Source organism: Blastomyces dermatitidis (assembly GCF_000003525.1).
Source record: "Blastomyces dermatitidis ER-3 genomic scaffold supercont1.1, whole genome shotgun sequence".
Lineage (NCBI taxonomy): Eukaryota > Fungi > Ascomycota > Eurotiomycetes > Onygenales > Ajellomycetaceae > Blastomyces > Blastomyces dermatitidis.
Window position 1 is genome coordinate 2268127 of NW_025544774.1, and position 11900 is coordinate 2280026.

The 11900-nt window shown below is 32.1% G+C and overlaps 2 protein-coding genes across 2 annotated transcripts; one reads left to right on the forward strand and one right to left on the reverse strand.

Moving 5' to 3' along the window:
- Positions 1 to 2824: 2824 nt before the first annotated feature.
- On the reverse strand, positions 2825 to 4429 carry BDCG_16095 (uncharacterized protein; the record flags this gene model as incomplete). Its single annotated transcript, XM_045425360.1, has 4 exons — positions 2825 to 3103; positions 3130 to 3275; positions 3385 to 3412; positions 3491 to 4429. 4 exons carry the CDS (start codon positions 4427 to 4429, stop codon positions 2825 to 2827), a joined length of 1392 nt encoding a protein of 463 aa, XP_045279101.1.
- Positions 4430 to 5650: 1221 nt separating this feature from the next.
- Positions 5651 to 6106, forward strand: BDCG_16096 (uncharacterized protein; the record flags this gene model as incomplete). Its single annotated transcript, XM_045425361.1, has 1 exon — positions 5651 to 6106. One exon carries the CDS (start codon positions 5651 to 5653, stop codon positions 6104 to 6106), a length of 456 nt encoding a protein of 151 aa, XP_045279102.1.
- Between the last annotated feature and the right edge of the window lie 5794 nt (positions 6107 to 11900).

The window sequence follows — 11900 nt, forward strand, 5'->3', positions numbered from 1 at the left end:
TTCCAATCAAGAAATCTATTCCAATCCAGTTCATTTCCAGAGTTAATTGGTGGAAATGAAGAAGAGACTCTTTCTCTGATTATATGATTTGAGCTCATCTTTACAACTCTCAGAGCATAGTTCATACAGGCCTTTTCAAATCTAATAGTAGGAGGAGGAATTGAAGCTTCAATTTCCATTGCTTTAATAGGAGATGATTTAAATGCTCCCAGAATTCTTCTCAAGGCTCTGTTTTGCAGACTTTGAAAGAGTTCAGTGAAATTCCCTTGATTATTCCACCAAACTTGAACTCCATAATCAGCTACTGATGTAATACAGGCTATATATAACTGTCTCATAGCCTGGAAGGATAGACCCCTCTCTGTATTTGATAGTCTGATTATGTTGTTCAATAGTCTTTCTGCCTTGACAGTTCTTTGTTGAATGTGATATTTAAAATTCAACTTGGAGTTTAACCATACTTCTAACCATTTGACATTTACACTGGGTTTAATCTCTCTATTTAAAAGAGTTAGAGATAGTTCTTTCTCATTGAATCTAGGAAAGAAATGAATCAACTCAGTTTTATCCATATCAAATTGAATTTGATTGATATCTGCTCTAACAAAGATTTCCTTTGCAGCTTCTTCAATTACTTTCAAATTCTCTTTGATAGTTTTTGAGCTGTAGACTAGACCAATATCATCCACATAACTCGGAGATTGCACTATTCTCATATTTCTATTTTTGAATAGATATGCAGTGTATATTGCAAATAAAATGGGTGAGATTGGAGACCCCTGTGGTACTCCTATTTTTATCTCAGTCTTGTCTTGTTTCATTTCATCAAAGAAGAGTTGTATAATTCTTTTAGACATAAAACAGTTAACCCATTTTATTAGGGAAAGTGGCAGTTTTAATATCTTCAATGTCTGAATTAACTTTGACTTTGAAACATGATCAAACGCTCCTTTTATATCAATAAAAACTGCAGTTGAGACCAGACCCTCATGCTTTGCTATTTGAATATCATGAACAACTGAGAGAACAGTGTCAATTGCAGAACACTGTTTTCTACCTTCCATTTGTTCACTGAATAAAAGAGAATCATCTATAGAGCTTATAAAAGATAGTCGAGTAGCTATTATCTTTTCTAAAACCTTTCCTAAACAGTTCAATAGAGATATTACTCTATATGACTTAGGAATTGAAGTTTTTCTATTAGGTTTTGCAAGAATCACTCCAGTGGCTTCTCTCCAGCATTCAGGATGATATCCATTTTTCAAGAGATTGAAAAAGAGCTCAAAATATTCATTCTTTAAGTAGGAATATGTATTTTGAATAATCAAGTGATTAATTGAATCTGGACCTGCAGCAGTTTTAACAGAACTTGAGAAGATAGCTGACTCTAATTCATCTTGTGTAAGATCAGGCCATTCCCAGTCATTTTCATCAATGTAGTTGAGAAGTGATATATTCTCTTCCTCTGAATCTGAATCTGAATCTGGTGAGTTCTGAAAGAGAATTCTCATGAAAGCTTGACATTTTTCCTCAAAAGAGTTTGCTGTATATGATTCATTCTGAAACTCATATTCTAGAGCTGGAAGTTTTGCTACACTTCTTGTTTTAGTATAGTTAAAAGCTTTAAAAACTTCCTTCCCTTGTGCTTCTTCAAGAAATTTATTCCAGCAGTCTGTTTTAGCTCTTTTAATATCTGAAAAATATTCATTTCTGACAGTTTTGAACTCTTCATCAGATATTACATCATTCTTCCAATCTCTTCTAGCAGTAGCTAATTCTTTTCTTTTAGATGAGATATTCTCATTCCACCAAGGTTTTGAATACTCAGAAGATTTTCTTTTTGGAATATTATCTCTAACACTTGTTAGAATGATAGATGTAATAAGCTTCACTCTATTCTCAAGCATTTCATTTGAGATATCTTGACCAGAATTCCAATATAGCTCATTCTGTCTTTCAGATTTTAACAGTTTTATGCTTTCTTCAACTGCTTTCCAATCAGCTTTTTCAAAGTTATACTGATTAGAGAGAAGAGGATTTTCACTCATTTGTTTTTCACTCAGTTCAATATCAAATTGAATAATCTCATGACCTGATTCTGATGTCTCATTTGAATCAATAAACCAGTTTACAAGTCTTCTTTTCATTAGATTTTGTGACATGAATGTTAGATCTATAATAGACTTCTGTTTCATGCCTTTTCTAAAGAATGTTTGTTGATCAGACTTATTAACCAAATCTATTGAATGCTCAAAGGTTCATTCAACCAGATTATCAGCTCTCACTGCTCTCTTGCATTCTGAATTCCACCAGGGATGATGTGCATTGAAATCTCCTGCAATTATAGAGTTTCTTGATGGAGTTATGTTCAGAAATCCTCTATCAATTGTCCAGATATTGTTATTTTCCTTCAATGACTTTTCATTATAGATATTTATGAGCTGTATAGTATCAAACTCATTTTCTTTATCTATAATATCACCCACCAGAATATCAGGGTCAGACATGATATCAAATCTTAGATTAAATTGATATCTTGATCTCTTTCTTCCATAGATCACTACTCTTGACTTTATCTCAGACTTTTGAGGTAAAAAGCAGTAGTAGCTTGAATGAGAAATGACATATTTTTGCTCAGCATCAAAATTCGGCTCCTGAAGCAGTACAAAATCAACTTTTTGTTCAAATGCAATTTGAAGACAAGAATAAATGCAATTTGAGTTTCTATCCACATTATTTTGAATAAATGTGATTTTTGAAGAGTTTTTAAACTTTTTTTGTTGTTTTTGTTGTATATTCATACTAAAAGAGAGTAGAGAAGAATCTAATCACTATCATCAGATAGTAGATTATAACTGTTCTGAAAAGTAGGAATCTCAACTGCTTGCATTATATCTAGTTTATCACCAGAGTCATTTCTCAATTCTCTAATCTTAACAGGAGTTTGAGGATTCAAATTCTGTTTACATTTTGCTGGAGAATTGGAGTTTGAAGACTTAGATAATTGAGAGTTTCTTCTTTTTGAGCTTGCAGTTGTGAGTTTACTGGCTTGACTCTTCTCTTCAGTTCTAGATTGACTTTGAGCTTCATCTTTTCTCCAGTTCTTTTGAGTTCTAGGAGCAAACATACATTCTTTAGAGCTAGATGCATGTTTTTCTTTGCAATTAGAGCACTTAAGCAGAGTATGTTGACAAATTTCACCTCTTTTTGAGCATGTTTCACATTTATGCTCACTAGTTTTGTGATCTCTGGCACAGAATGCACATTTTGCATCTCTAAAATATGAGATTGCAAAGTGTCCATATCTTTGACAGTTTGAACACTGTGTTTGAGCTTTGAGATTCATTCTTGAGTCTTTGTATTCATGAACTCTCATTTTCAAACCTGCTACTCTTACTTCAGAGATCTTTGACTGTTCAAGTGTTTTTGTATATACTAGAACAGAGGCATTTCTCCTGCTTTGTCTGAACTCAATTGAATTTAGCCATACAGGCTCCTTTCTCAGTTGAATGGAGTTGTATTCTTTCAATTCATTTTTGAGAAGTAGCATTCCTTCTTCACAGTCAAAAATTTCAACTGGAATATCATGAAGAATGAATTTGCCCCACTTTTCATCTCTTTCAGATAGAATTGTTGTGTTTAGCAATGATTCTACTGCTGACTTCCAGAGATTCTCATTCTGAATAAGGAATTCAGCACTGAATTCAGGCATTGTAGTCAGAATAATAGAGTTTCCAAAGAATGATGGCTCAATTGAAGCTATAACTGGTTTTTGAACTTCAATATCAGTCATCAACTGAGAAAAGAACTGCTGATTAATTTCATTTCTGATTCTGAAAATGAGATTTGAGTTTAGCTTGTTTCTTTGCAGAATGTCCTGGTTTGAGACTTTGAGAATGAGTCTTCTGTTTCTAGAGATTTGGAAGTTTTTCTCTTTTTGCATTTTCTTTTCCACTTTTCTATGAATAGAGGCATGAGCAGTATTCTTCTCAGTTTTCTCAGGATTTTGAGCAGGTTTTGAGACAGCAGGTTTAGAGACAGCAGATTCAGCTGCTTGAGCATATGTTTTCTTCTGATTCAAAGAAGAAGAAGGAGTAGGAAGAAAGGAAGAAGAAGAGTAAGATGAAGAGTCAGTGATTGTACTAGGAATTTTCAAGGTTTTTTGAACTGTGTTTGAGATTCCAAGTTTGAACTTGATCACCTCCTGTAGTTGTCTGGCCTGAGCATGAAGAATTAACAGAACTTCTTCATTCATCTCACTCAGACACTGCTTTCCAAGAATCTTGCTTGCTTTTTCAAGTTCCTGTATTTCAAGAACTTGTTGTTTCTCTATTTCTTCTTTCTTTCTTCTCTTCAGAATTTCAATCTCAGGAATAGCATTTGAGAAAGCATCTTTTTCCACATCAACTGAGTGTATTTTTGAACTCATTGTTTTCACTCAATGAAAAGTTGGTCAGACTGTTTCAATTGAGATATTTCTAAGTCTGTTTTCAATTGAAAAGTTGGTCAGACTGTTTCAAAAGAAGAATAAAAGACTTTTGTGTATAAAACACCTGATTTTTTTCACACTAGTTCAGTAACTAGGTTAGATTTTTGAAGAGAATCTAATAAACTAAAATTGATTTTTAAGATAAATCAATAAAATCTTTACAATCTCTTTCTTGGGATACAGTGAGGAAAAGTATGATATCAATTGATAATAAATCAGATGATATGACAGTTTTTGAGAGAAAAACTGACAAAAAATAAATCAATTTTTTGCAGAGAAATTGATTAAAACTATTCAATTTTATTCTAAATCATCCAATTCTCCTCACACAACAAGTGTGCAACTCAAATCAGTTAATAAAGAGTGTAAAAAAGAATTAAGTATTAATGAAAGCTCTTCAGCCACTGAAATAGTAATTCTTACTTAAAAGAATATGAAATTATGACAGAAAACAACTCTGTTTTTAATTCTTTGTAAGAATATTGTGTAAAACCCAGAGAAAAACACCTTACTTTTTCAAGAGAAGTAAAAAACTATTTCTAAGATCTTTTTTTTTGCATTAACTGCTGCAGAAGAATGAGATAGAAACTGCTAAGATATGCACTACTGTATACCCCCTACCAAGACTTTCCCTCTTCAGGGTCTTGATATTATAGAGAATATAAGTCTGTTTCTATATGATAATATAAATATTGCCAGCGGGATGTAGAGGAACTGGTTATTTATATCTCAAAATAGAAGACTTTGTCAATGATTATATCAATATAGAGTTAATTCTCAAATTCAATAGAAACCTAGTGTTGCTGTTCTCAATCCCTTGCAGAATCTATTGAATATTGAGGTATTAAAACTAGATTTAATATATCTCACTGTGCAGGGATCAAAGGCTCAGTCAGACCTTGGGGTATACTGATTTTATAGTTGTTGATATGCTGTTGACTCGTTGTTCACTGGTTATGTATTGAATACTGTTGCCGAGGTATCTTTTTGTATCGTTCTGCTGGGGATGGGCCAGATTGAGAGGGGTAGTACAGGGGTGAGACTTGGTGTTGAAGTCTAGATACACTGGCGGCGGACCGTGGAGGTTGCACTTCAGAAGAGTCCGTTGATTATGTGCTTGATATTATCGCCGAGGTATCTTTTTGTATTTTTCTGCCGGGGATGGGCCAGATTGGGAAGGGCGGTACGAGGGTGAGACTTGGCGTTGGTGTTTTGGAACATCAAAGATGGACAGGGTTTTCGCGGAGGTCGCTCCTCGGATATCTCCACAACTACAGGTCGGGGGTCTTCCAAAATCGAGAAGATTGGTGCATATGGCTAGGTCACTTCACCTTACAATTTGTATGGCACTCTGGCCCGGGGTTGTGGTGTGGTAGGGGAGAACGGGGGATAATCCCACACAGGAGCTTCGAACAACGTCCGGTTCACGTTTGGCTGGATAACTCCACCACCACACGGGGTATGCGGTCGGCGATGGGGTCAAAATGCTCGTATGATCGAGGGCTTTTCGATGGATCTATCGGCGGGTTCTTATTCGAAAAATCGAGCGAGTTCGTGGTGGAGCGGTTGACTGAGTGTGAACTTAATAACTTTAATATAAGAAAATTCAATAATTGACTCAATAAGAAACTCATGCAATTTCAACATCTATAGAATTAAATACAAAAGTGTTGAAAGAATACTTAGATGCTCTTATATATTTCAATACTTCTGATCTCACTCTCTACTCATCATAAAGAATGAAAATTCTTGTGAAACTGAGTATGAATGAAGATATCATTAGTTCACTAATCAATCAAGATTAATATATCAATGAATGATTGAAGAATTATATGAAACAGAAGTTTCATTCATGAATAAAAGCATGTGAATCAGTATTATGAATATCTAATAATATTATTAAATATCTTAATATTCTGTTCTGAGACACTGTTATATAACAGAAAGTATTAGATTAATTACAGAGTATCTGACAGAGAAACACTTCTCTTATAACATTCATCTCTGACTTCAACATCAAGATCTTAGAAGTAGATAATCAATCTTGAGAGAATTAAATAAAGATTAGTATACTTAAGAAGATATTAACTTTTGAACTCTTACAGACTCTTATGAGTATAAACAAAGATCTAACTTATAAAGACTTCTGCACACAGCTTCAGACATTGAATAATCATCTTATCAAGCTCAAGAGTATACAGAACAGTGATAGAAGATATTACACTTATATATCTATACTGAGAAATAACTCAGTCACTTATACACCTGTGCTGAGAAATAACAACAATGATGCAGATGCTATGAACTGAGTAGACTCAAATGTCTATGTATAAGCAAGAGTCTCTGTTATCTGAATGAACTTCTGAGTCTCTGAGATCACTTCTGAAGAAGTTGCTAAGCAATATTAATAAGAAGTGTGTATTAGCTGTAACTGATTGAGATATATTACTTTTAACTGTTGATTAATCTACATGTCTTCTTACTTAAAGAATGAATCAGTACCTGTCTGTGTCAATCACATTACATTAGAGAAAGATTTGAAAGATAACTATGAAAATATCTTAATAAAACAGGGAAAAGATTAGCTTCTGTCTAAATTTGTAAGCAGAAGCTTGAAGAGATTGAATGATGATGATTTAAAGAGAAAATAACAATGAATGTGATTCTTGTATCTACTGTAATAGATAACATGTATAATATAAAAGCTATGATAGACAGTAATCTATGTTATTATACAATGATTAAATCTTCAATCATAAGATATTATAATCTTCAGTGTATTCTCTTATCAAGACTCTGACTTCTTGCAGGATTTGATAATTCAGAAGACATTCATACTTGATATATAATAAAACTAAACATAGATGTCAGAGAACATTAATATGAAGATGTCTATATATATAAAGTTAATAATCTTGACTATAATCTCATGCTAGAACTTATCTAGCTATCTGAATAAGACATCTTATTAAATACTTAAAACAGAAGCTTAATATTCTCTAATAATAATAGAATTCATGAAGATGATATTTATAAGACTATGAATCTTACACAGATCTCTGTCAATACTTATAAAATACTTTAAAAAAGAAGTCATTATTAAAATCACTGACAGAGTCACTGACAAAGTCATTAATAGCAGAATTATATATCAATCTATTTCATCAGTCTGATCAATATCAAGAAAGCTCTAGAAAAGTTATTAAATACTATAATAACAGATTCTCACATAAAACTTTCTCAATAATATCATGAATATCTAGATGTCTTCTGATAAGATAATATTATAAATATATCTTCTTTACAAGATTCAGAAGTAAATCACAGTATCAAGTTAAAAAAGAAGAATGATAAGAACTCTGAATCACTGTGAGACTCTCTTTATAATATATCTCAAGATAAACTTCTTCTTCTTCAGAAGACACTCAATAATCTGTTGAATAAGAAATTTATATATATTAGTAAGTCTTTTACTGCAGCTTCTATTCTCTTTGTAAAGAAGTTAGATAAAGAACTCTGATTCTGTGTGAACTATTAAGATCTGAACAGATTGATAAAGAAAGATTGTTATCTTCTATTTCTTATCAATGAAACTCTAGTATATATTAAGTGAGCTCAATAATTTATAAAAATAGATATCATCACTGCATTTTATAAGATTTGTATTACTGAAGAGAATGAATGACTTACAGTATTCTGAACATATTACAGTCTCTTTGACTGAGTAGTCACATTCTTTAAACTGACTAATACTCTTAGTACATTTCAGAAGTATATCAACTGAGTACTCTGAGATTTTCTTAATAAGTTTGTATCTATATATCTAGATAATATTCTTATCTTCACTGACGCATTCAGAAAAGAATATCAAGAACATATATAAAAGATATTATAATAATTATAAGACACAGAACTATCAATAGATATTGATAAGTGTAATTTTAAAGTCAAGAGTATAAAATATCTAGACTTTATCATAGAAGCTAATAAGAAAATTCAAATGAATTCTGAGAAAGTCTCTGCTATTCTCAAGTGAGAGACTTCATATACTATGAAAGATGTATGAAGCTTCATTGAATTTACTAACTTCTATCAGTGATTTATATAAAACTTCTCAGATATCATGAGATCACTCACAGAACTTACTAAGTGTAAGAATAAGTGCTCACAGGCAATTATTCAGGTGTTTGCAGCTTGGCATGATATGTACTGTTAACTACTAGAAGTATTCACAGTAGGAAGATAAAATGTAGAGATCAAATGTATAATAGCATTCAAGCTGAGTTATGAATAGTATTCACAAACTTCAGTCTATATAGTTGTGTATAGTCAAGAGCCGCTAGCTCTATTAATTATATGAGAGATAGAAATAGAGATAAAGAATCTATGAGAAGTGAGATTTCTTACATATTCTTCCCTCTCTAAGGCTTCATCTGTGAAGTCTTTCACTGAGTGACTTCATAGAATCAGCTCAGCACTGCAGTGATACTCACTAAAAACTCTTCATATCTATAAAAAATCTCAGTGAGGAAAAATCTCTTGTTATTATAAAGAGAAAAGAGTCTGTCACTCAGTTTCTTATTTTGTGAGATTCTTTATAATCTACAGATTCTTCTCTGACTATTACACAGATTCATCTTACATCTTTCATACAGAAGAGTTCTGATTGACTCTCAATCATTTTTATAAGATTCTTATGTAATTATTACACAGATTTATCTTACAGATGAATCACTCTCTATGAGATCATTCTCATTAAAGAGAAGTATTTACAAGTTAATCTTTCACTCATTCTTGTAAATCATTGTTCTTTAACACTGTAGAATTGTAAGGAATTTTCCATTCTTTCATTAACTCTGTAGAATTGTAGAATCAAGATGTTCATAGTCTGTAATCACTCTTTGTAGTCATATAGAAAGATTCAGACCTGTGATCTATAATCACTCTTATTTACTAGAGTGATCTGACTGTTTCACAGAATCACTCACAGTGTAAGCAAACCTCTCTAGAGTAGTATAAATATCTCAGATCTGTTTATAAAATCTCATCTTCTTTTCTCTTTTTCTGTAACAGCTTCTATCTTTATAACTGTGAGTATTCTCATTCATCTGCAAAGTGTTTTCACTCAGATGATAGAGAGAGAGTGTTTCTGACAATATTCATATATTGATTCAAGAACTTCTCAAGAATAAAAATTTTTCAATTTCAATATCTTTATAAATAATATCTGGCTACTGCTGAGCTTCTTATAAGTATTTCTACAACTTCTCTGATAACTTTTTATCAGCTGATGAAGTAGAGACACTGCTGTTCACAATCATGTCTTCACTCTTCTCAGCCTTATCACTGTATTCAATCTTCAGGCTAGCAGTCAATTCTCTATCTCTTTCAGACCAGTTTCTGACTTTAAGCAGTGCAGTCTCTCTCTTTACTGTAAGTCTTCTTATAAGTAATTTCTTACAGATTCTAGCTGATAGTTCTTGTGAAGCTTCTAATATTATCAGTGTCTTCTGCAGTTCTGCAGGCCTATGATTACTTTCTCTCTACTCACACAATCTCTGATCAGATATATGTGAATATGTCTAGATTCTCTATCAATGATTCTCACATCACAGTGCATTTTCACAATCTCATTATTAATAAGAGATGAGTCTCTGAGTACTCATAAAATCCAGATAATTAAGATAATGTGAATACTATAAATTTGTGATAGAAGTTGATCTGAACAGATAAATCTTCTCTCTGTATCTCAATTATTTTCAGACTGAATACTTCAGTACAACTGAGAGAGCAGACACAGCTTTGTAAGAGATATCTGATCACATATACAGATGATCAGTCTTCAAGACTCTGCTGCAACTGTATATACTCTGATATTCAGCTTCTCTGAAGTCTGTGCATTTCTGACAGTCTTCACATCAAATGCAACAATTATCTGTATCACAGATATGATACTCTCTGCTTCTTTGAAGAAAGAAATTGATAGTTATAAGAGAGTTGAGTGTCACAGATATTGAGAGTGTAAATATAAGTTTTCTTTATTTTTTCTTTATTAATCTCTAAATTGTGTTCACAGTTCTGTTTATTTTCTTGTTTTTTAGTTTTAATAAGAATATGATTTCTTCTTTTCTTGTATACACTGCAGACTGTTCATCTCAGTAGAAACTTATTATCTTATAGACTAGAGTTTACAAATGACAGTGTTAATGTCTTTATTATAATTAGATTCTTAGTAAAGACTGCATTATTCTGACTTATTAAAATTCACAGTATAAAAGTCATATCTCAGCTTCTGCAGATATCTTATCTGCTCAGATGATTCTCAAGTGAACTTATTTATCTTATCAGAATACTCTTATCACTGAATCTTGAATCAGAGCTTATAATCTCACTTCTCTGAGTCAATAATTTCTTTGATCTGATATTCTCTTTCACTCTCTAGTACTTTATGAACAGGGTGATGAGTCACAGAATTCTCTTCTGAGAATTTCTTATATTTGTGAAGTAAAGAGATATAAAAAACATTGTATATCTATAACTTAGATGATAGTTTTAATCTGTAGAATTATGAGCTAACTTTCTTCATAATCTTATAAGACTCTGTTCATAAGAGATTCAGCTTCTTACTAGATCTCTGTGTGATGATATTTTCTAGACTTAGTCAGACTCTATTATCTTTCTTGAAACTCTTTGTAGTATACTTGAAGTCATAGTATCTCTTCTGATACTCTTGAGTCTTTCTTAAGAATTCACAGACTTTCTCTCAGATCTTCTGAATTCTCTCAGCTCATTCACAGATATCATCATACTTTATAGTGTACTCTTACAGATTCATCAAGATTATTTGCAGATGAGTCTCAGTGAGCATCTTAAAGAGAGTTTTATCTATACTGATATACTTTGAGTTGTTGTATACAAACTCTGTGAGTGATAATCAATGCACTCAGTTATTCTGATTATAATTAACAAAGCACTGCAGATACTGTTTCAATATACTTATCAGATATTCTATCTAATCATCTGTCTGTTAATGAAAAGTCATACTTAGATCTTGCAAAATCTTCAGTATAGTTATCAGATCAGATCAGAACTCTTCTATGAAGATTGATTCTCTATCTGAGACAATGTTCACAGACAACTCATGCAACTGAATCATATTATGAATAAAGATGTGAGTCAAATTCTTTGACTTCAAGTTCTTGTGAGTGAGTATAAAGTGTGTTATCTTAATGAAGTGATTCACTATCATCAGTACACTGTCAAAGCAGGTATTATATATGTTCTTGCTTTCAGAGAGACTTATAAGAACATTCATTTCTAGCTGTTTTCAAGGTTTTTACAGAATGAATAGAGAAGTAAGTTCTTCATATAGTCTGAACTGCACTACTCACAAATTCTGATAAATAGTATA